This window comes from Motacilla alba, chromosome 1 (genome assembly GCF_015832195.1).
Source record: "Motacilla alba alba isolate MOTALB_02 chromosome 1, Motacilla_alba_V1.0_pri, whole genome shotgun sequence".
NCBI lineage: Eukaryota > Metazoa > Chordata > Aves > Passeriformes > Motacillidae > Motacilla > Motacilla alba.
In genome coordinates this window covers 92,877,594-92,903,542 of record NC_052016.1, presented here as the reverse complement: position 1 = coordinate 92,903,542, position 25,949 = coordinate 92,877,594, and the positions used below count along the sequence as shown (strand labels likewise).

Sequence of the window (25,949 nt, the reverse complement as noted above, 5' to 3'; positions counted from 1 at the left end):
GCAAATTAAGTCCAAGCAAAAATGCTTATAGTATGACTTTGTTCTTAAGAGTAACGTGGGAAATTGTTATTTGTTTTCAAATATTCTGCATGACTTCTGAAAAATGCCCCAAACCCATGGGTTTTTGTGCCATGGGATTTGGGGTTTGAGAAATGGCTTTGGCTATCCTTAAGCCATGTAAGACTAATTTCTCATAACTTTATCTAAATAAAGTGAGCTGGCTAATCTAAATTAGTAGGTTAGACTGTTTCTCTCATCACCAAAGAAAACTACACTTCTTCAGAAGATGATCAATTTAAATGATGTGCTGAGTGTCAAAATGAAAGAAATCAACTGACTGTACTATCACCAGCCAGCTATCAGTAAATTTGCTTTAGATGAAACTTTAATTTTACTGTGTGAATTATATCCACCACATGCACAGAACTAACGAAATAACAGTATCAACTGAGTCAACAGCATGGAAGCTGAGGAATGAAGAGCAAAAAAAAAAATTTCTAGATCTTGCTCAAAATGTTGGGTTTTTTTAAATTGATTGTGCTGATATCTAAATAAAGGTAAGAGTTTTATTGTTATGGGAAAATTATATTCTTGCAAAATAGGCAGAATGTTGTCTTTTTAAGTGCAGCACAAAGATTTAATATTCTAAAATCCCTAAAATAGTATGTCTGATGTTTTTAAGGCGTAAAAAACAAGGAAGAATTCTTCTGCAACAAAAAGCATTCAAACTATCACTACAGAGTGAATTTTTTTCTGATTCTGAAAATCAGAAATAAAGGACAAAGGTCTACTTTAAAAGTAATCTTCTGTAAATCATCCTTTGACGAGATCCTTTACCTATTGATGCATAAATCCAGTACTGAGTGCTTGAAAAATAAAAACACATTAAGTGAGCACATTATTTTGTCCTATACTACCAATATGAGATCACACACATGATGTCTTTATTGATGTATATATTGTTATTCTTGACAGCAAAAATAGAAAGCTCCACACTGAGAATCACTTATATTAAGGTTTGTTTTATAAATACCCTTAGATTTGCAAAAGAATTTTCATATCTCCTGTTATTTATTAACAGAAGGGGCAAAAATGGCCTGATTTCTACAGAGTACCAGGCAACTCAAAGGGCTCGAGCAAATTTCTTTCCAGCTGTTTGTGGCTGTCAGCACCTCGAGCAGTTTGCTCTGGCCCTCTGCTGGCGGCTTCCAGCCTTGTAGCAGACGGGACAGAAGGGAAGGTGCACTTGTCACCTACTAAGGGCCACCTCTGGGGACCCCCATCTAGGCTGAAGCCACTCACAGGGCACACCCGCTGCTGCTGCTCGGGGAACACCGCGGGGGCAGTGGCAGAGGGGAGAGCTGCAGGCAGTAGCTCCCTGCTTTGAAGCCTCACCATGACAGTTCAGCCCTGAGGACTGGGCTCCCCAACACTGAAATACTACAAAAGCTTGTCATGAACTCAGTGGAAACAAATAAGCTGGCTGGTTCACAACTGGAAATACTCATCTTTAAGCATTTAACAATACCTGGAAAAAGGCAGAGAGAGATATATTAAAGTGACATAAGATTGTTATTAAACTACACCATGGTTGTTAAGAAACATTCTGGTGTTTATGCCATATGACTCACATGCAAACATTACAGAACACACAAATATTAAGGAAATGGAATTCACATGCCATATATAAAAAAATATTTTTTTGTGCCAAATGTAAAACTCAATTCTTTCTCACAAATGAACAGAAAAAAAGGCCTGAGGAGACATAACCTGAACTGCAGCATTTCCTTAAACACTCCCAGAAGTTTAGAGAGTAATCTGCTTGGATTTATGCAGACTTTTGCTTATTTCTTCTATGTTATGGCTGCAGCCTTAGGGACAGTGAGTCCATGTTGTGCACTGTGCCCTCAATTTAATAAGGAATACTGGGGAATACTACTGCGCTGATTTTGTTTACTCTCTGCTCATAAATTACTCTACTGCCTGATTAATGACAAGTTACATTCTACCACCTGTAATTTTGAGGGGATTACATATAAACTGGGGACTTCTGTGGGCTTGACATTTTTGGATGCTATCAACGGTAGTACAATCTAAGCCTTCAGATCTCTGGTACTAATAGCATATATTTCATTGAGATTAAGAAGGTATTTAGCTCAGGTTGTTTATCAAGACATTTTAATTTTTGACAAAAATAAGTATGGAAACAGCTTTATGGATTTTATGTTTTAGCAGATTTTATGTTTTTTATAAAGCTAAGTGCATGAATCCCAAGACAGTGTAATACTTAAGTAGCAGTGTTTCTACTAGTAAAGAGCACTTACCGATGGCAGAAAACAGACACATGATTAGAAGTATGAGGACACACCAAAGGACATCAGTATTCATCTGCCTTTCCAGCTTACTGCGCTTGTAACGTGGTCCATTATTATTTAACAAAGCTTTGGTCTCATGCCCTGCAGAAAGAATTGCACCACATATGTCATAGGGAACTTGGCTATTATTTTATAGCTATAAAAATGTGGTATGCCCTGTAAGACAGAAAAGCTCTTACCTGCATAGATTACTATTCCTGCAACTTCTTCTGTGTTTCTAATGGTACATCCACGTAACAAAAGATTCTCTTTGAACAGTCCATCCTTTTTTCCACTTTTATGAATACTACAGAAAATTTAAAAACAGAACAAAACACAGCATGTCAAAACATCAAGCTTGTTACATCGTACTTGTAATATAACAAGCCTAGGAAACACCTTCAGCGTTTAAGAAGTACATTTTCCTCAATTTGATGTCAAAATGTTTCATTGCATCTTCCTCCTGGGAAGGTTCTCTGTTGGACTTTGAGATTACTCACCCAAGGATCCCCTACATGCATCAGCCCAGCTGGAGCAGCACCAGTTGCTGTTGGATACACAAATGTCCTGGACAAATGCTCACTAGAGATACGTGGGCCAAATTGACAGCATGTGTGCAGCCTAGCTAATGCTTGGAAAATGCACTGGACTTCCTGTGCCTGTGTAAAATGACTGAGCAATCACAGTTAATCCAGTCCACTAAAGGCAGCTGAGTACTGGATAGAATTAACCCACTATTCACATGTGCTTACTAAAGAAATCCTAGAAAGCAATATGGTGAAAATGGGAAATGACTGTGCTTCACAAGTAGTGAAGATGTGCTGGGATAAGACATATCAGTTCAGTGAAAAGGAAAAATATTCCGTGTTTTTATTCCATGTATCAGTGAGAATTAGAGAAATTATTTTCAGAACTGTCTCACCAACTATCTAAGAATGGCCTGCACCCTGAGGATTCTTGTTGACTAACACCAAAACACAGGAGAAAAATGGAATGAAGTCACATTTCTACTACAACTTATGGCATGGACTGACTGACATTTCAGCTGACAGAGAAATACAGAAAATAGTCTTATGAGAATTAACAGGGAAATGCTAAAAAATAATAGCAACTAAAAATGGTATTAGAATTTTTACTATGTAAAAAAGACAAATCAAATAATAATTTAAAACTACTTTCAAATGAATAAAATTTCATTTTATCAACTGAAGTACCCCAATGCCTCACAGAAGACTAAAGCAAGTCTGGATTGTTTAAATGTTGTCCTCACTATCAGACCATCAAAACCATCATACTTTCAATATGCCACGCTAAACATTGTGCTGCTGCAACACCAAATCTTATGTCTACCTGGATTTGAGCACTTAAAATCCTCTGCCCCCTGAAATCTGCAAACTGGCTTAAAATTGTCCTTTTCATGTAAAGGTGAAGTTATTTTCATGTCCTTCCTTTTTTCTAAGCCTTCACATCTGGGTTATATATACATGCTCTTCCCTGTTAGGTTCTTCTCTTTTTCTAAATGAGGACCAAAATTGTAATTGAAGTACATACTTCTAGGATCTCAGTGCTAGGAACTACACCAAATACTCTGAGATTTGTAAGAAGAAAAGGTTCACATTGGTGCGTTCTTTGTACTTGTCCCAGTCTAGTAGGACTACTTACAGAATATTCTGCAATGCTGGTTATGCTACATAACCTCAACAGTCAATGATTTTAGTGAGCAGAATATACCTGTGTGTATATACACACACATATACAGCCTATTTTAGTTCAGCACAATATATTATACCCATCTCTGCTCAAAATATATACATATATATTAAAAGTATTGGTGCTTCAACAATTATGGATAGCTTTTCTCTGCAGGGATGGAGGAAAAGCATTGGGTTTGACTACTGAGATAGCAGCTGCAGTGATAACATCTGACTAGAGGCCAGAAACGGAGAAAGAAAGAAGTGGATAACACCAAATTTGCAATTCTGACATGAAAGTCAAAGGTGGTTTTTTAGTCAAGAGCAACTTCCCCTGCTCAGCCCATCCTCCTTGCCAGTCTCAGATAGAAGAACAGAGCTTTTACTTCTGTTCTTTTCAGCAAAAGTCCTTAACCCACTGTCTCACCTTTTGCCAAAGCAGCATTAGTTGGGGGGCTGCCCAACACCCCTCTGGCAGAATGTCAGTAGGTGTCACGTTGTCTGTGCTTGAACTATAGGAAATAATTTCTTAATGATTCCATACTGTCAAAATTACACTGCTACTAGGATTCTGTCATTCCTCTGATTTTTCAGGCTAAATTCTGCATTAGGCTTTCTTACAAATCATGAGAATGTTTGAATTTCCAATAAAATCTCGAAATTACAGTTATGATTCCAGTTAATAAATGGGACTTTTTAGAGATAAACCTACTTAAGTGGTACTTGCTCTGGTTTATAGTTTTATAACCTTTGTAAATTTTTTACACTTCACAGTCACAGGTGAACTGGGCCAGGTATATTGCACATGGCAAACTTCATATACAATTACTTGTGTATTTGTTCTGTAAAATTATATATTTGTTCTTACTAGCTTAGCTTACAAAACAACTCCAAAACAATTGTGCAACATCTGAAGTTAACCTGTAGGTGTTAAAACCCCAATCTACTGCCCTCACCCACAGGCTGAGCCTTCTTAGCACATCTCATCCTTACATGCATTTGGTACTGCTTTTTACTTTCCCATATCCAAATGAAGTCAGAGAACTCAATTGTTGCTCACCAGACCTTTAGAAAAGATGGATGAAATCAAAATCTGGAAGAAAGAAGCCAGCAGAGGCTGGAGGAAACTCATCATTTGCCTCTTGTCTACAGTCACTCCTAGTGACTCAGTAACACAACATACACATAAAACAGTTGGGCACTGATGATAAAAGGAAGAAAAAAATTGCAGACATAAAGGTCTGGATTTAAAAATATTGAAAACTACAGTTAGATAAAACTGATCACTTTGACAACAAAACTGCCGATAATAAACTTTGAGTCTGGGTTAACAGACACCCTAGCTCCCATTTCTAGCTCTGCAGAGTTATAAACCTTAAGCTTGCTACAAAGGCTGAAGAGTCTGCTTTCCCCCTTTCTGGATTCTGGCCAGTGTAAGTTACAGGCAAAGAAGGAAAATTTTGTCTGTCATTCTTCAGAAAAGTGTCTGGCTGAAGCCACTCAGATGCCTGAAATGCAAAGGCTAAGCAGTGAGGAAATGCACAGGCAAATGTGGGTGCAATGCTCTTTTTCTCTGCAATTTCTCACATGGATGACACTGCAAAAATGTGGTATCTTCACATCTAAAATACAAATGCACCACAAATTAGGAGAAGTGGGCAGATCATTTGCAGTTAACTACTATTATACTATAGCACTCTGAAAGTCTTTATACAGAAGTAAGCCTCTGGTTTAATATAGCAATGCAAAAATTACCCTGAGGGTAGCTCACTTCATCTTTCTATTATGTTTTAACTTGTTATGTGTCTACCAGCATTAGATAACAAGTTAACCAATGATAACTGTATTCAAAAGAAAGTATTTTCTTTCACATTTTGGTTTATCATGTGCCTTACGAAGGAAATGGTAGAGCTGGCTTTCCAAGGCTTGACACTCCCAAAGAAAATATTCAACAATCTTAAACATGATATCAGTGAACATTACCTGACTCTCAACTGATGAAAATTAGTCTAGGTTGCTTTGGTTTTTTATTCCAGAAGTGAAGCTGTTACTATAGCACATTAAAGAGACATCGCTATAGATTTATATTTGTTTTTCCTTTAAAAAGTTGCAACATGGTTTTATATTAATTTGGGTTTGTTACCTTATCACAACCTTTGAAATAGAAATACACACATGTATTCATCTCCTTCTTCTTCTTCTTCCAATTCCAAGCTATACTTATTTTGGTATGATCAGATAAAATTTTATGTTCTTGTCTAAGAATAAAATTACTATTTTCAGAAAAGCTGAAAAGTCAGAATCCCAATTACAACTTCTCTTTTTCTCTTGCCCATATACATACAAAAAGGTATAAACAAGATTTTAAAGCAAATATTGCTATTTTTGGAACCTGGAATTGGATTTTTGAATGTTTGCCATGCATACTGTACATAATCTGGCTAGACACATAGGGGCAGGGGGCATGTTGGGTTTTGTTCTATTCTTCTTATACAGAATATGTTTATAGGGGAAATAAAAATGAGAGAATGTGCTTGGGTTATTGGGAGTGCAGAAACTGCAAAAGAGAATTAAAGCAAGCCCCTGAATAAAACTGGTAGTCTGCCTGTGCATCTGCACACCCCAAGCGTGTTCAATGCAGGTTGTGACAACACAGCTGAAGAATTCAGATGCAGTAATGTGCATGCACACTTTTTCAGATATAGGATAGGGCTAGGCCCATCTCAATGGATTTTGAAGTATCTTTTTTTTTTTAATATCACGTCTCCTTCTATCCTTGACTGCTTGTGCTACATTGGCTACCTGTAGTGATTTTGTTTCAGAAAAACTGTGGGGAACAGAATTTTTTACATGTTTACAGCATATACACACAATAATATTTCTATTTCCTGAAAAATTTGTCAGCACGGACATTAAAACCGAAGACTGCATTTCATACAGGAAAAAAATCTGAATCAAAACTGGAAACCTACTAAGTGGTCAAAATGTCTAGGAAACTTTGGTAGTAATGTTTCAGCACAGCTTTTACATATGGATCTGTTGAAAGTCTATTATTTCATGGGATTCGTATTTAATATTTTGGTATCCTTTCAGTCGAGCTATTGGCTGGTAGCTATCTGATCCATTATTTCAAGCAGCAACTACTGGTAAAATTTTGAACAAGAATTAAGATCTGAGTTTGACATGACAATGCCACGTTTCAATTTAGATATGTTAATTGCTATTCATCTTGTTAATGTATGATTTGAAATAGACTCCTGATTCCATTATACTAATGAAGGAACTGTAAAAAGTGGGGATGAAAAGCCTTCTTCTGTGATAAATTAGGGGACTGGGAATTTATTTGTTGAGGGGTTGCTCCCCACTCTCTAATTCTAATGGCCCATAGGCCTTTAGCTGTAGATCTCTTGGAACATAGCTGATGAGAGCTGGAAATCACCTGATGCTTTCTGCCAGATTCAAAATTTGCATCAAAACATATTCACATCATTTGTGAAACTATAAAATACAAAAAGATTAAATATAATCAATACTAAACAATATCATCAAAAAGATAATATCATGTTTTCTGCTATGTAATTCAAATTGTTCTGTAACTTACATGCCACAGGCCTTTTCCATATGGAGTAAATAAGTAAATACATAATGAAGGAAAAATTTATGCATATTTTCTACAGTATTCTGCTCAATATTTTGGGGACTAAGATTTACGCATAAAGTGTGCTAGAAAAGCTGCCAACCTTTCCATTTCCGTATCTGGAAATGGCATGCCTAGAGTAGAGCACGCTCTCTATTACACAGCCTCATGCAGTAATGTCTAATACTAAACTTTTTTCATCACATGAACTGTAGAGCTTTGTGCTGCTAAATAAAGGAACACATTTTCCCACACTACAACTTGATGTAGTTTAAAGAAACTGTCCTGATTTACACCAGTTGACAGTACATCCTACACAATCTGTGACATCTGAGAGTAGTAACTATGATGGTAAATGGCATCACTGTAAAAAAACTCCCCGAGCTCCAGTAATTTTCCTTGTGACATTTACACAATTTACTACTGCTTATCACTCCTAATCAACATGGGTGGTAAATCATTGTATTTGAAATGGAATTAGTGTCAGTTTAACTCCTGTCATTAAAATTTGGGCAAAAATTATGCATCCTGGGCTCTCACTCTCCGTGTGGTTAACAGACTGTAAAAAAAATAAGTCATTCAAGAGTGCATCTCCTAAGCCACCACAATCAATATACATTTACACTACAGACCAGGCTACATAAGAAGCAGATCCTAAAACATTTGTACATCCGAAAAATTTGGTTTTGCACATCCTAAAACATTTGTTTCTGAGCAGGACTAATTGGCCAGAGATGAGCACCCTGTAATGTAGTTCTGTTTGTTTAGAATTAAGTCAAGTGAGCATAGGTGATGTGGTAATGTACAGGCATACCTATTGTGTGAGCCAATCATTTCATTTTATCTGAATGAGAAGAAAGGAACAGCTCCATGGCTGGAGAAATTTAGTTTTGCCTTCTGATTTTCCTCAATGATGCATGTATTAAAAGAAACATGCAATAGACCCATCTTCATGAAAGTGTATAACAGATTGTGCTTGTTTGTTCCCTCTTTTGGACTTGTTTTCAATTTCTTCCCATTTCCAGATGGGCTTTTTTGATCCATGGAGGAAAAGGAGAAGAATGCCTGTAAATGCAGTGCTTCATACATTAATTTCTGTAGTGTAAGCTGATTGAAGGTAGCAAATAAATCCATCCTAAGGAATGGAAACATGAGGTTCCCATCTCATTTTGAAGAGAGGATCCTCTAAAAGAGTCTTAAATATGCAGCCCTATTTAGATGTGATGATGATGATGCAACTTACAGAAGACAGTGCAAAGCAAACAAGCATTTATTTTATCCCATATTAGAGAAAAGGAGTGTATACTGAAGGATACTGTATGAAATACTCACATGTAACCTCGAAACCTACTTAAGTCATTGTTTGGCTTCTCACATTCAATCACACTGGTGAACTTTAAGGGGTCAAATTCTGAGTCCTAGAATAAGAAGAATGTTCATTATTTAGAGCAAAGACATGAAAATTATATCCAAAATCACTTTCTTTTCTAGTTTTTGTAATATGATAAAGTCCATTTTTTTTCCAAAGGCAGTGAAAGCAAAGATGCAGACCACGGGCACTGAAAATCAAAGGGACCTGGGAAAAAAATTCCAAAGATGCCTCCCAAAATCTCTCTTACAAGGATCATTTCTGTTCTGCAACTGGAATATGCCAAATGATTTTGGTCTGCAGTGGAAAAATGAAATTTACCTGAAAAATCTCAAAATCTTAAACATTATCATTATCCTTCTTATTCAGTGAAGCCAGTGAAAATTTAGAACAATGTAAGTCAATACACTGCCAATTTTCAAAAAGCTAGTGTGAGCTTTTGAAATATTAGCAAGCCTTCTTAATTGCTTTATGCCAACAGAGATGAATTAGTCTACTGTAGTAAATTACACATATGGCAGAATAACTTTTTCTTAATTATCACTTAAAAACCTTCTTGATTGTCTAGCTCATTACTCTGAAACTGGTATTGTTGATGACTATTTAAGTTTACTGGTAGTTAGCACCTTGTTGTATTTGAGGAAAAACATTGGATCACAGCAGAATTACTTTGTTAAATAAAAATCAAGGTTCTCCTTTTTTTGCTAACTCAAACTACACATTGAAAGCAGACACGTTGATCCTGGTCCTGCAGAGAAGGCTGTTTATCTCCATCAATGAGGATGACTTCTATAAAACTGCTTTGCATAGCATTTGAAGCAAAGAACTAATTGTGAATTATCATATTATTAAGCTTTCACTTTTATTAATAAGCTTTCACTACTATTAATAGTGACAGCACTTCATATGTTATGTTTTATAATGGTTTTCCTGAGCTGCTTGAGACCCCAACCACTACTTTTTAGAGTAAACTTGTGAGAATGGTTGACTGAGAACCAGTAATCACAGGACAGACACAATCTTATTGCCAGTTTCTCTGAAACACACAGGTGTCTCTGGGGTTTTTTGATGAAAGGTGAAAGAAACCAGATTTTGAGTAAGAGACAAAAGAAACTAGAGGATATGTCAGGATCAAAACCAACACCCTCCATTTTTCTGCTGGTTACACCTGGAAGAAAGACAGACTTACACTATATACGTGACAATTCAAACCACCTACACCTGAGACTTTTGAAAACCTTTTCTGTATTTTCAAGAAACACGAGATGATAAAGAGAACTGTGAAAATGGGCTGTCACTTAGAGACAGCTACAGCCCAGTGGAGGAATGAAAAATTTTGACGTGCAGAATTCAGCTTGTAAACAAGGGGAAAAAAAGTAGTAAAAAACAAAGGACAGCTCTGAGTTGAGACTGCTTTGCTGAGAATCAGACTCCCCAAATTACATCAAGCTTGGCAGTCAAGAACCTGAGCCTTAGCAAGACGTAACACCTGCCTGTTGTCCCAGATGATCTTTTCTTTCCTTGCCCCAGTATGTTCCTTGGCAGAAGAAAAAAAAAATAAAAGGTATAGAAAAACTAATCTACAAATACTCACCACTGTAGCTTAAACTGCATTTATAAATTGGATGGAATAAGAAACATTTCTTTTCTCCTTATTATAAAACTATATATATAACACATTTAATTTAGCACAAATTTTCATTCAATGGTCTTAAAAAAGAAAAGAAATAAATCCTAACATCTTTTATGAATGTCTGTGAGGGAATCCTAGAGACCCCTAATAATAAAGCCCAATGTAATCAAATGCAGGTTTTGTATAGCTGCTGTACTCAGGAGGGAGAGAGTGGTTGGACACATTACCTCTAGAACAGTTGGAAAGCTGAGTTCCCTTTTTGCTAAGAAAACCTGCCACTCAGGTTTATATTTCACAAATTAAGATTAAAAGAAAGGTACTTAAATCTAGAGCCTCCTAAAGTCTTCACAAAAAAAAAGATCTTGTCAAGATCAGAGAGGACCACGCAATATTGTCTTTCTCCCTCCTTTGTTGGTTGATTTCTTTTCATTTATGACTCAGTTTTGGAACTAGAAATCCTTTATCATTAAATCTATCTGTATATTTGTGTTCTGTTACAATTAACTTGAAATATGTGATTATGGTCTTTACCCAGATAATATCTGGGAGTGAAAATCCAATTTGAATAGTAGTTTATGTAAGGAAAAAAGGCTGATGAATTCTGATGTATGGCAAAAGCTTTTCAGTTTATTAATAAATCAAACTGCTCCATCTCTTCCCTGTGAAATGGAAGGGCAAATATACACTGTATATTACAGCTGATGACACTGTTTTGATGTGAAAATACCTTTTGGTAAATGAAAGAACAAATATGTTAAACACAGCCTGTGTGTGACTGCTTTCAGTGGTTACAAAGAAGCACAAATTTAATGTAAGATTTCACAATGATCAAAGTTTAGCTCTTTTTAATGCTGATACTCACACTTCAGCAGTAATTGAAACACAAACTGTGATGATGATCTCATGTATTAGCAGCTAAGAGAAGCTGTGGTTTGACAGAAGTTAAAGCCAAAACTGTTGCTTTTACAGTGCACAGATTTGCTCCTTTTTCTTGGTAAAAGTCCATGAAAAAAACATTCTCCACTACTACCTTTATTTTTCTCCCACTGTTAAAGACACAAGAAACAAGATCAAAATATGGTCAAACATTGAACTGGCCCAGACCTTTGTGCAGTAATTACCTGATGTACCTGATTTTGTACATCTCACTTCCCACTTAGAGAACTGCTGGGCATTAAAGCTGTCCCAGTATCAAGAGGGATGAAAAGCTCCATGCCTAGACATACTGCAATCTGAGGTGAGGCTTTCCAGTGCCTAATCTCCCTGAAATCTTGACTTCTGTGGTGTTCTCATCATCCCCTTGTGCACATCAACAAGGCTGGGTCATATACAAAAAGCAGCTGGGGGCATTTTTTAAAATTTTCTGAAGGCATGCATCATTTTTATCTGGTACCTCGGCAGCTGTCCCAAACTTTTGCCTTGTGCACCACTGGCCTGAACAACTGACTCTGGCTTGTAAAAAACTGGGGTGAGATTCACTGATTGCACATAAATTCCCCAGAGTATTTTACAAAACTACTGTTGAGTAGCAAAAGCCAGGGCTAAATTCTGTTCATGTCGGTCACATTGTTTCTGTTGAACAACCAGTTCTACTTTTGCTACAATGTACATTTTACTTGCTATGACTATTTCTAAGGACAAGCCCCCATAAAATAAAGTAAAGCAAAACCTACTGCTTTCACTCAAGGCAGATGTTTTGCTACTAGGTAGTGCTTAACCTGGAGCCCAGACCCATGCTCTAATAATTCACTATGCTTCAGAAGAGTATTAAATTATGCCTGAGATACATTGGAGGAGTAAAATCCACTTCTTGCTCAACTCTTCTACCATATGTCATATCAAAATAATAAAAAATAAAAAAAACAGGAAAAGAAAGAAAAAAAAAAAGAAAGAAAGGCTCTGATTCAATAAGAAACTGACTTCCATCAAATCCCTGACTTCACTTTTTGATTTTGCTAAGATAGCTTTAGTCCACTGCTTTTCTTGAAAAAAAAAAAAAAAGCTGACTTCTTAGGAAGTCAGAACACCTTATAAGTATTTCTGAAATTTTGAAGTTTGTCAAGAGGACACATGGTGATACTTATACTGGGTATTTTATATACTGAAGGATTCCATGGAATGTATTTCGTTTCTTCAGGACTCTTCTTGCTAGAAAAATGTTTTACAGCCTATACATATATGCTATTTCTTCCACTTTCTTAAAGCCTTGGGAAATTCATTCTTAGTCTAAATGCAGCAATGGAAAAGCTTGTTTTCCTTACATAAGCAGACCTAGTCAAACTGCAAAAACCTGCTAAATATTGATTCCTTCGAAGCTGAATTTCAAATTAAAGTTAAATTGCAGATGCAAAGGGTTTTGTGACTAGCCTTTTAACAATGCACTAGCTATTAAATCTGACAAAAGGTTCCATTTAAAACAATATCTAAGGTCTGCAATAATTGGGCTGTGTCTTATACCCTAAAAAGATGAAGTGTTGAGGGGAAGAAAACGTTAATATGTCTTTATAGAGTGGGAAACCAACAGGTAGACAGATGAAGACAGTATAAAGATTTGTCACAAAAAAAGCAGAGTGAATTTAGCTGTCTCCAATATGACTTTGTAGCTTCAGCTGTAAGATGATTCTGAATCTCCACAGTGAAATGCCAGCCTTTTCAGTTCTGCTGGCAACCTCACGAAACTGTCATAGCTCAAGAAGCAAAGCATACCAGATGAGTCAGTTTGACAATTACACAATGTTCAAACAACATATTTCCCTTCATTAAATGCCTGTTGTATGGGTGATTTAATAGCCTGCTAGTGATATTAATAATGCATAGTTATTAAAATGTTTTCCTTTATTCATCTGCCCTACTTTACTGTTGCAGAAACCTGACTTTGATGTTCAGTCCTTCCCTCCAATAGGACAGCAGTGGGTACCCAGGATGCCCTTGGGTGACAGTGACAGCTACCCGCTTATCACGTTGTGTTTACTGGCTAGGCTGGGGATCTTATCCAGGCTTCTCCCTGCAGTGCAGGGCTGATGAGGGCTATGGGATTTGTTTTGGCGTGTATGCCTGGAGGAAACAAAAAAAAAGGAGAAATGGAGTCATGGGGACAACTCAAAGAAAATATTTAATAGACAAAAATCTGCCTGAGCCAGAAAAATAGCTTTTCCAGTTTAAAAGTCTTTAAGTGCACTAAGAACTCAGGCTGTTAATGCATTGGTCCATCCTGTTACTGCTTTTATAGAGCAGTACTCTTCCTTCATCATATAAAATTAATCTGACCTTTTATTAGTGTGCAATTGGAATTACATACTGATGGAATTACATACTGATGTTCATATGTATCCAAAGCATATGAACTGTTTATATACTGGAAGAGTGAAATGTTTTCATGTCTGAACTGCATTAGTCTCTATGGTACAATTTATCTGTGCCACTAATTCACAAGAAAAGGAAGAAACAGTTGGATCGATGCTGTTTAGGAACTAAGAGGATCCAGCTGTACATTAGAATTTAACTATTCTGTTTTTCACACTTAAAACTACTACTATAATTGGATTTTTTCAGTATTGTTTGTTTAAAAGTAACCCATATTCATTACGCAGAAACATTGGAACAACTGAGCTAGTCAAATACATTTTAGGGAGCTGATCTTCCTCTGGCTGACCAAAGTTTTCCGCTTTGTAGAAAATAATACGAGGGAACAGTGTAATATCCAGGTTGCAGAAAAGAAATGTATTGCTTGCAAGGCCTAGGAAGATCCAAATAATTCTGTAACAGCCAGGTGAAGAAACTGCTGTTAGTCAGTCACGGAACAAAAGTATAAAAAAAAAAGTCAACAATACTGAAAATACAAACATGCAAGTTTTAATGTCCCTCAGGATGATGGCCACCCTTAGCAATGCACTGAAAATTATGGTGGTGTGAATAAATTTGTTTATGGACTATAGTAGTGCTGGAGAGCGGTAAGGGAACAGTGTATGTCAAGGCTGAAATACAGACCTTGATCTGGACAATTCAGAAAGTGGTATCTGCCTGTTCCAAAAGCTAGTCACTGAAATAAATGAATGGGTGCATAGTCTCTGAGAGCCAATCCCAGTATTAGCTCAGTGCTTCAACTAAACCACAAACCAAGCCTCTCGAGGACTCCCAAAACTCTGTGTATAACCCACGCTGCTGCTGCAGAGGCCTCTCGCTTCATGCTCACAGACAGATGTAACTCTCCCCACTCTCCTGTGCTTTCTCCTTTCTGGAAAGATTTTTAGCAGTCTTTCTGCTCCATTTCTTACATGCTGGAAGAAAACGTCCATAGATTAGTGGCAGAAACATTGCACAGTCATTTTAAAGTACTAGCACAACACCTCAGGTCAGCTTCTGACTATACCTTGCACTGCTCCTGCTCTAGTCCAGACTGCTGGACAGTCTGACTTCCTGTGGGATGAAGTTCTGCCAGAAGAAATTACTATGGGAAAGACTAAGATCCTTCACCCAGAAGAGAGAAATGCCAAGCACTGCTCTTACATCATCCCACAAATAAAACCCAAAACAGGGGAGTCTTAACGGAAGAGTGGTTAGTAATGCAAGGGTTTTCTTGTGAACAGTAAAACCTAACAGTAACAGCGGCAGTGTCAGGATGCAGTTAAACACACCAAAGCTTGATGACCCCAACTCAGCCTGAAGACAGGGAATCTGTCTTCAGATAAAAGCAGCTTTACCTTACAAAGTATCATGTTTAAGCAATGTCTCCAGGATGTGAGGGAAGCCTGTAACATACAGCAATTGCCTAAGGAATTGAGAGACTCCAGCCCCTGGCAACTGCAGGGGGGCACAGAGGGAATGAAGCAGTCCTAATGAAAAGACAACTTTTATTCCAAATACTACAGGGCAGAATTTAGATCAGCCCTATCACAGTTTTGTCAGCCATCTCCAGTGTGAGAAGGTGTTACAATCAAGTAAAAACTTCCCAAGCTGGACACTGGCATGCTGTCTTCTCTCGGATTCATATTTTTTATCAACATTTACCATCACCTGCTCGTCCTACTGCAAACATGGCATTCAGAGTGAATGAACTTTCTCCACTTAATCCCAGCTGCTTCTGTTCTTGTCTTTTAGCTCTGTGGAGAGGGTGGAGGTGCAGCTGTGAAGATTAACAGTCAGTCTGAGGCCAGCAGACTGTGGTTGGCATACACAGAACAGGGGGGAAGTTGGGATGGCTGCAGAACACTTTGGTTAGCAGCTTCCCCTCTGGTCTATTTTCATGTGCTATCTGTTCTACTGAACAAGCTGCTTTGCAATCAACATGTTGAAGTTATCACTAGCAAAATGAAGAACACCTTCTCAAGGATTTTGAGGGTGTTTTATTTTTCAGACACCAGCTGACTGCATGAATCTTATGAAAGGAAACTCACAATGGCCCTGTCAGTTCCAAAACTAGCAAATGAGCTGAAGGGAACAAAAATGTATCGTTATGGCAGAGGCTGAGGTTTGCTTCCATTTGTAGGTCTTTAGACAGCCTCAGACTTCAGGCAAGCACAATGACTACAAAGTTCCTGCATAGTCTTGTCTTCAGTAGTGTGGAAATCAACATACATGAATATGTATATGTATATGTATATGTATATGTATATGTATATGTATATGTATATGTATATGTATATGTATATGTATATGACCTGTTGAATTAGATCACAGCCACACAGCAGAGTCTGTTACTCCTGTGCAGGCTTTCCTCACCACCTGTCTTACCTTCTGTGTAGAAGTCAACTACTTGGACTTCTGCTTTGATATGGTCTTCTGCCTTGATTTGTCCTGTTAGGTGGGTAAGGAATTGGCTGGATGGCCATGTCCAAAGGGTTATAGTCAACGGTTTGGTATCCAGATGGAAACCAGTAACGAATGGAGGTCCTCAAGGGTTTGTATTGGGGAGCAGTACTATTCATCAGTGACAGAGATAGTGGAATTGAAGTTGAGAGAGGTGATTCTTCCCTTCTACTCCACTCTCATGAGACCCTACCGGGAGTGCTGTGTCTAGCTCTGGTATAAGTAAGACATGTGACAGGTAAGACTGATTTCAGAAGAGAGCCACAAAAAGGATCCGAGGGCTGGACCACTTCTCCTATGAAGAAAGGTGAGAGAGTTGTGGTTGAGCCTGGTGAAGGCTCCAGAGAGACCTCGTTGAGACCTTTCAATATATAAAAGCAGCATTTAAGAAAGACCAAGAGAGACTTTTACCAAGGCTTGCAGCGACAGGATAAGGGGCAACATTTTTAAACTGACAGTAGATTTAGATTAGACAAAAAAATATACATTTTTTACTAAAAGGATGGTAAAATACTGAAACAGTTTGCCTAGAGAAGCTGTGGATATCCCATCACTGAGGTTTCAGATTCAGGTTAAACAGGGCTTTGAGAACATTGATCTAATGAAAGATGTCCCTACCTTTGGCAGGAGTGTTGGATTAAATGGTCTTTAAAGGTTCCCTTAGAACCCAAATTACTCCATGATTATATGATTCTTATGCATATATTCATTATTATAAGCATTCAAAAAATGTGAGATGTTGAAGGGCAACCAATGAGAACAAATGTCACAAAAAAGACCAACAGGGAGAACATCAATTGATGAAACAGTTTGTTTCATTTTTCTTCCATGTCATTATCAGTTATCTAACCTACAGATCACAAACTTCCTATGAAGTACCAGGAGATGGCTTTTTGTTTCTTAATAGCTGACATGACCCACCTCATGCAGCTACTAGCAGGACAAGGTAATTTTTAGCCCTTCCTGTTACACTGCAGCAGCTCCTAAATCAGATCCCCATAATCTCAGCCATACAGACCACATTGCTGTACAGGTATATGAGGCCATTTGGGGTATAGTTTTCAATCTGTTTTTAAATCAAGTCATACAAAAAATACAGTACATAGAGAAGCTTGGAAAAGTTAATGAGAGGAAGGGAAAATGCTTAAGATAACTAATATGCATTTTTAATCAAATTCTCTTTCTCCAGGAAGCCGAAAGGCTGTATTCCCTGCCTGATGTAAACCAGTCTGTTTTCTGTACCATTAAGGAAGCTGAATTAGTGTATTAGCACTTCTGTCTATAAATCTCCATTCGCTACTGATATTTTTAATTCAACACCAAATAGAAGTGTAAGCATTATAGTGCTGTGTGGAGAAGAGTATCTGGTCCGGTCACATACCTGCAGGACAACCACAGCTCTCTCTCTCTCTCATGAGCACATACATGTAATGGAAAGTATCTGACCATCACAGAGTCATAGCAGAGCTTGAAAGTATGAACTCAAGTATAACCAATGAACAGAAATGTTCATGGTTTCATTGAAATATCAGTTTTGAGACATACAGCCAGCCACTTCCCACCTTCCCACGTAAGTAACATTTCAATGCAAATTTCTAATGACCACCATGGCTTATCACCACTAAACTGTGTAAAAGACTTGGAGGGTAGCAGCAGGTGGAGAAAAGAGAAGTGGGATGAGAGTTCACATCCTTGATGCTGAAATAAATACTGGAGTTCCTCATACTGTTCCTCTGCCTTTTCTGGCAGAAAAGCAGACCCCTTCTCCACCTCAGTACTTTCAAAGGACAGTGAGACTACACCAATGTAATTGGGGTTATATATGGCTCAATACTGTGAACACTTCTGCTCTGGAAAGAAGGTCTTTCCATCCTTTCCTAACCACTGATACTGCCATCTGGGGTTGTGGTTTCAGAGACCAGTGTAACATGACGTGTTTCCAGCTCAAAATTCCTGGCCCTAAAATCATGAGTTCTCAGTGCTACATTACAAAAACTCATTTCCAAGAACATATATTCCAGGTATTTCCTGTTCTCAGGCCAAAGAATGGCTAAGAAATAAACAGTTCTAGAAATAAACATTTATTCAGTAAAACTGAATTAGGCTATATCAGAAAAGTCAAGACAGAACAAAAAAAAAAAAAAGGAAAAACTCTTCTTAACTTTCTTTAAATGTAAATGTTTACTTTTCTATAACAGGAAAGCAGTATAGCATTTAATTTTCTCTATGGACCTGAAGTGCTCTTTTGTTTTCTAATACTTTTTCAGGGAAACAGCAAAATGGAGAAATCCTGGGTTATTGATACAGAGAATGAAATTTCCTGCCTCTACAGAGCTTTAATGCAGCACAAGCACTGGCATAATACATTTCCTTACATGGATTCACCACTGTTCCACCAGTGCTGGAAGAATTACCCTAGGGATGAGAAGTTCTTCACAGCCATGACACTCAAACTTAGATTCATCCATTTGGCCCCTTTGACCGACATTTAAAAACAAAACCAAACAACTAATGCTAATGGCAAAAGTCAACTACTCAGCACTCTTCAAACTCTCAGGACTCTTCATCTCTTCTCCCCCTCCCTGCTATTGCTTAGATTACTATAGCCAAAATTTTCTCTTACAGTTATTCAAATTCTTTGTCTCTCTAATGAAGCTCTCTCAAAATGCAAACTTGTGGCCTGGACACCTGTGCAATGGAAACTAGAAGGAGGTGATAACGGTGCCCCAAAGCTGACCAAGAAGGAAGTCAGCCATCATTCTTGGTTTTTTTTTTTTTACTTCCCCATGCCTCCCAGTGTGGGACTGCTGACTAAGTGCCATGGTTAGGTGTGGAGTGAAAAATTGTTCTCAGCCTTCCTTTAGCACGTTTAGCTCAGACAGAGTTTGCCACAGCACCAACTTGAGTAATTTGTCTGCAGCAGGTCATTCTGCACGCATCTGTTATATGTTTGTTTCTCTGTAAGAGAGACAGCAGTTGCTTCCTCTTCAACTAGACACGTCCACAGTTTCCACACAAGTCATCTCTGAACAAGATACTATCCAAAAAAGATACAACAATATAGGTGTAGAGATTTTCATAACAATTCACCCCTATCAAAGAAACCTACTGAATGTTCAAGGCATTACCTCAAACAAAAGTCTTTCTCAGGGTGTGACATGCTTGAATCTTGCATTGACAAACAGAAGTCTTTTCACAGGACTTTTTTTCTCTAAACTCTTCAGCTAAACTGTAAAACTAAAGAACAATGGGTTTTAATTTAATATTCTGGTAGCGCATCGCAAAAACCATTGTTTACTTTTGCTTGTTTGGTTCATTTTTTTTAAACTTTCTTTTCCCTTGGGAAAATTAATTTTGGCGTAACCTGTGGGATGGAGCACTAATCTGATGTTTTAACATGTGCATGTCTGGAATTTTCAAGCCGATTTCCATCACCTTCTGAACCTTCTCAAAATACTGCAAAAAAATACATCCCAAAAGATGCTAGAGAGGCAGTTGCTGTTATTTTGGCCTGATTCTACATTTTTCAAATACTCACAGTCAAAACAACACTGAGTCAACAGTGAGTATGCTGATTAATTCCCATCTACTAGATTATAATAGTGTACTATTCCCACTAATTGCAGGTGGATGGTTGCCTGAGGGTACAAGTCAGACAAGAAGTAACAGGGAGAATATAGCTATACCTCTCTTATCTTGCTGTAGAAGACTCATTCAGACTCTTTGAGATAAGAAGCTCATATCAAAAGGTAAGTCAAAAACTAGTCTGCCTAGAAGTTGAGCTGGTTTAACTTCAACTGTTCTCTCAAACTGGGCTAGTTTAGACAATGCAGATTGCTGCACAAGAAATCTTAGCTCAGTTTAGGCTAAACTAACATTTGAAAATTGCTTTATTTTCTCTCTTTTTTTTTAAACTTTTCTTTGAGTGTGTAAAAAACTGAATGCAAAAGCAACATCTACACTGAGATACCAAGGCTGTCCTGTGAGCTGTTTACACACAATCAGCATGAGTTGCCCTTGCCAAAGTACCTCATACACAGAACAGCCTGGATCCACCAAGTCAGGCTTACAGCCCTTGTAGAAACCAATCTTCTCTTCTGGGCTAGCTTCTGCCTGGGACTCACAGGGAAAAAAAGAAATTTCATAAATGGCTTAATGCTTGGAACAGGGAGCTGCGGCACTGTTTCTCTGAGTCCAGCTGTAGCCAATGTATTTCCAGCATAGTGCAGGACTGGGAAGGGCTGTAATGAAAGCCGGATCTGTCAATTTAGCCCAACTTTCAGGCTAGGACTGATGAAAAAATATGCCTGCAGTAAGCATAGGCTCTGCATTTATACATATTCCAGAAGTGTTCACAAACTGACTTGTGAGGAAATCAGATTCATCAGTTATTTTGGCGCTAGTCTGCATGCAAATGAACCTCCCAAACAGCAGACACCAAATTCAGATGTGCTTTTCAGACGAAGTAAATAAGCAGTCACAAAGTAATTTGCAAGGCTTATCTAAACCTGTTTAATCATGCTAGTAATAAGTTTGTTTTGAACAAAGTTCTACTTTTAGGAGAAAATGAGAAAGAAAAAAATGCATCTCCTACCCCCACCAGCCCCACAGGGATACATGCACCTTCTCACAGGGGATGGCAGCTGCTACATTTAGCTCAGCTTTCAGCTGAACTGAAGCTTTCCACATAAACATCCAGGACAGGGGCAGTGGTTAATAAACCATAAGCTGCTCCAGAATCCACAGTGAGTCTTTGTGGATTTTGTTAAAAGGCATACTGAGTAAAAACAGTGGAGCACGGAAATGTAAATGTTTTTCATGAGTCTAGATTCATACTATCAAAATATCCTAAATCAAGTTTATGAAATCTGAAAGGGAGTTTTGAGCTCTCGCAGCCCGAGCTGTATCTGCTTATTCACTCTCTGAAGAGCAGCTGACATGACGTCTCAGATGGATGGAAAACATTCCATAAGCAACTGCAGAGGGTGTGGTGGCACGGCAGCTTGCAGAGTAGCACAGAAAACACATTGATTCCTCCTGCTTACTCTGTCTCCTGTTAGATCCAGTGCACCAGAAATGGCTGCTGTGACTTGGCAGCAGTGAGGGTGGGTTTGAAATTAGAAGGAAATGGGCAGAATTACCTACAAAGAGTGGGTTTGGGTTGTTTCATTTTTTTTTTTCCAAGAGATGTTTACTGGTCATGGCTAACACTTTAGACCACAAACAGTGGGGTGTAGCACAGTGCTTTCTCCTAGCTGCACTTGCCCATGAGTCATGCTGCACATGAACCTGATCTGTATTTCAGGGTGAAGACAGTCCACTATCCTGTTCGTTTTAAAAATACAGCGTGCAGAAGTATGTTTATGGCTATTTTAAACATTTCTAACACATCCTGTTGCTGTAGTAGCAGAATAACAAGAACACAGTATTTAAAGTCTTGGAGGAAAAAAATGTCAAGGCCTTTGTAAAATCTCCTGTTTTCTTTTTTTCTTTTTTTAATCTATTCACTGAGTGGTTTTCTTTTCTCTTGTCTATTTTGACTCTACAACAACAAAGTATAATTCAAACTGGTGTCTTGCTCTGGAAACCAGAGGAATGTATCAGTGACTCTTCTCACAGCTTGTGCATTGATAAGGTGTAGAATCACGTACACAAAGTACAGGTTTATGTCTGACAGACTGCATTAGTTAACAAACATGCAAAGCTAACAAGCAGTATGTTCCCAGTCTACTATAAATTACTCAGACAACTCAAAGCAGCACTAAAATAAGCAGTATTTATGGTCACTTGCACTATAAAGGAAAATAGTTTCCAGGAATTCACAAGTGGGGAGATGCAATCCAAGCCCAAAAATGCTGATCCTGGACCTTCTGAGCATATGTTCAGAGTAAAATAATGCCTGCAAAGCATTGTGGACAAGGATAGAGAAAAGCTTCTATAACTTCTTATTGCTTCTGCAAGAATCAGGCTAAAATGTTTTCAGTATGCTACTTTTCTAAACAAAGGTTTGTAAGAGGGAAACTGTAAGGCCTTTTCCTCTCTGAGACTATGGACCTTATATGCTGTTACTGCTGAAAAGAAACACAAAAAATCCTTCAGAGGATGCTGGAGGAGCAGAGGCCTTTCCAGAGGACAGTTGTACCCAACATAGTGCTGGAAGAGGACTGCCCAGTGCGCACGCCACTTCAGCAACCCCAAATTGGCCACCAGGCTGTCTGAGAGCTCAGCACAGACCTGCAGGGCTGTAAACTGTGTGGGTGCACACAAGGCAGGAACAGAGTCAAGAAAGCACAGCATTAGCTTAAAACAACAGTTCCTGCTGCCACCCCCACTCCATTCCCATGCCCAGCTGAGTGACAGGTATAGAAATAGCTATCCTTCATTGACCTGCTTCACAGGCATGTGCTCCAAAGTTATCAGTTAGCTCATATATGAAGCACAGACAAGCCAATCTTTGTAAAAGTTTCTTTTAAAAACTTGAGATACTGATACAGAGACATTATTCAGATAACTATTAACAGCTGATACTGTGAAAATAAGCTTCCCAAAAATCTGTTTTTTGTCCTGTGATAAGCCACATGACAAGGCACGTCATGTAAGGGAGGTGGGGAAAGTGTTTAGCAGTGTGGGAAAGAGAGGGTCAGGACTACATAATTTATTTGTTTGTTTTCCTGCTTGAACAACAGGGCAGCAGAATGACACAGAACCAAACAGCTATAAACATAACTGAGAGTTGTTCTTCTGAGCAGAGTGTTAATACAAAAAGAAAAAAATTCTCAGCCAATGCACGAACAGATTGGGATGCAGGTCTTGTAAGAGACTTGGGAATAAGCTTCTCTGAGGCTTGGCAAAAGGAGGGTTAGCATCAGGTGCAAGAAAATTTTGGTCATCCAAAGTATTTTATGAGATCTAGCACTAAGTTCTCTCCAGCTGTGACACCTTAAGACATATGCAGATAGGAAGTGAACTTCAGCCCAACAGACAGGCATCACCTTCTTATTCCATGCTACTTGGCTGTCCCCCTCCTATTCATCCAACATTTTGCAATCACCTCCCTCCATCCCACTGCTGAGTGTCTTTCAGCAAGGCAATACCTTCAAGAATCAGTAAGAGCCTTTCCTTACTTATATGGAATGTGAAAGCTAATGCTGCTGCATGAATTAAATTAACAGTAAGCTTAGAGAGGTTTTGGCCACGATTTTAATGAGGATGGCAAGAATTCTGCTGGATAACGTATGGGGTGCTGTTACAGAGAGATTCTGTGATGCTGCAGCTGCTGAAGACTTCTTACTTGCAAGTGTGCACTTTGCCTATAACTTAGTTGATGTAGGAACCCAAGCTTGGATATTTCCTGCTTTCTCAGCTATTTTAAGAGAGGGGAGGTAATCACATGTGGTTTTCTTACAAGTTCTCTTTCAATACTTGCCTCCTTGAGGACCAGTCCTGTTTTCATTGGAATGAATGAGCTTTTTGTCACTGACCTCAGTTTAACCCCTGACAATTTACTATGGACCTCACAGCTACTGTAGCTTGGCACCTTGTGATCTGGAATTTATTTTTTTAAAAATATTTATCCACATTTTTCTGAGCCCACTTCTGAGACAGAAAAGTTCCATAATCATCTTATGATACAAAGAACTAAGATATGGGAGGAGGATGGGCTGGAGATCCAAGGTGTGCTAGGTGTCTACAAAGCTGACTGCAAGTATCTACAAGACAACTAATTTCCTCAGTAAAGCAGGGTATGCTGAGCTAGCCATGCCAGATATACCGTGATGTGCTTGGCACATAGAGCTAACTATGCTTCCCTAAGCAGGAACTGTTTCCTCAGCCTTCTTCCTCAATGAGGCCCAATTCAGTCTTTGATAATCTTACTGTTTGAGGAGGAAATGGCCACTCACTTCCACACAACAGCCTAAAGGTTGCAGGCCTTGCCAAACTGTACAAACTCCAGAGCTGAAGTCTTTAGCTGCCTGGTTTGGATCAGCAATTTAAACCTATTGAGTATGCCAAACATAATGTTGCTGGGCTACTTCCTGCTGGTTTTCCTGCTGTGTTAATGCATGCAATTGCTGGTTGAAGACACAGAAGTGACTCCACAACTGATGGGCTCAGGCACACATCTAGGTGCCATAGCTCACAGGAGCAGGGCAGTCTGTAGGGTGTCCTCTCAGCCTGACAGCTTCCAGGAATACTGAATCAATACTCTGCTGCCATGGAGCTTGGGATCCCAAGACAGTATAAGGGACTCCTTCGGGCAGCAAGGGTCTCCAAAGCCAGTTTTTCTGATAATTTTTTGTAGTTGGACATATAGATTCCTTTCACCATGTTTACCAACACCTAATGATGTGTGTCCAGTGGTCTCAGATCACAGAAATCCAACTATCTGCTGTAGATGAGTGGAGGACCTGATGCCTTCCCTTTGAGACAGAGCTCTTATGTGCCCTTAGCTTATAACTGTACCCACAAATGCAAAAAACACACCTGTGTTCCGTTATCTAAATGAAATCGACAGGTTTTGTCCTACATAATGTACCTGAAGTCACATAAGAAGTCTGTGTTGGCAGAAAACTGTGATACATCATCCGTGATACCACCCTGAAGCTCTATTCAATGGGAGAGATTTCCTCTCAGCAGGAACAGGATGGGAAGTCTGAGCAGCAATTCAATTAACTTTGAAACAATAAGAGTTTTTAAAACATTTGGCCTGTAGCTGATTGAGCTTGTTGCCACAGTGGTAGGTGCCATGTCATATCTAAATTCTGTGTGGAAATCACTGATCATTAAACAAGTCCTTATCTCACATTTTTACAAGCTATTTAGAGAAAAGGTCTACCTACCATAAACAATTATTTGGAGGGCACATTGACTTTCATCTTGTTGGTTGGATAATAACTTCATTAATGCTGATCTTTCTCAACATAACCACAGGTTTCTGTAGTTACCTTTGATGACAGTGGTAAGGGCAACAGCTCCCATTGTTTGCAAAATCCCTCAAATTAGAGTGCTACTAGGAGAACCAATGTAGCTGAGTTCTAAAAAAATATTTTTTTTCCTGACAAATACAGGAAGCTGGAGTTAGCTGGCAAGAGGGATGAGAGAGGAGGGCATATACAAATAAATACTATTTCAATAAGATCATTAAAGCAAGTAAAACTTCAGGTAATTTCCTCTAATTCTGCTGTCAGTAACTGATCTGGATTATGTTTTGTTTCAAAATAGTGCTGCTGGGGAGAGATAAGCACAGTGAGAGAGCAGTAAAACAGTTTTTGAAAACAGATACCTCCAGAACGAATGCCTGCTGTCCCTTTAAATCTTACAAGCTTTAATGCTCCAAGTGCTGTAGGGATATTCTCCAACCCTGAGTTTGAGGCAGATTCCTAATTGAAACTGATCTGGTTTGCAGGCAGGAAAAATACATGTTTATATTTAAGTGTCTTCTCCTTGGGCACTTAAAATG

The 25,949-nt window shown here is 38.5% G+C and overlaps 1 protein-coding gene across 1 annotated transcript in view; it reads right to left on the bottom strand.

Moving 5' to 3' along the window:
* Window positions 1-25,949, bottom strand: part of ATP10A (ATPase phospholipid transporting 10A (putative)) — a 111,534-nt gene that overhangs the window by 40,807 nt on the left and 44,778 nt on the right. The window contains exons 3-5 of the mRNA XM_038132825.1: window positions 9,015-9,100; window positions 2,555-2,661; window positions 2,325-2,456 (exon numbers count right to left, since the gene is read on the bottom strand). Coding sequence (XP_037988753.1) covers window positions 2,325-2,456; window positions 2,555-2,661; window positions 9,015-9,100 — 325 coding nt within the window. The remainder of the gene's footprint in view (window positions 1-2,324; window positions 2,457-2,554; window positions 2,662-9,014; window positions 9,101-25,949) is intronic.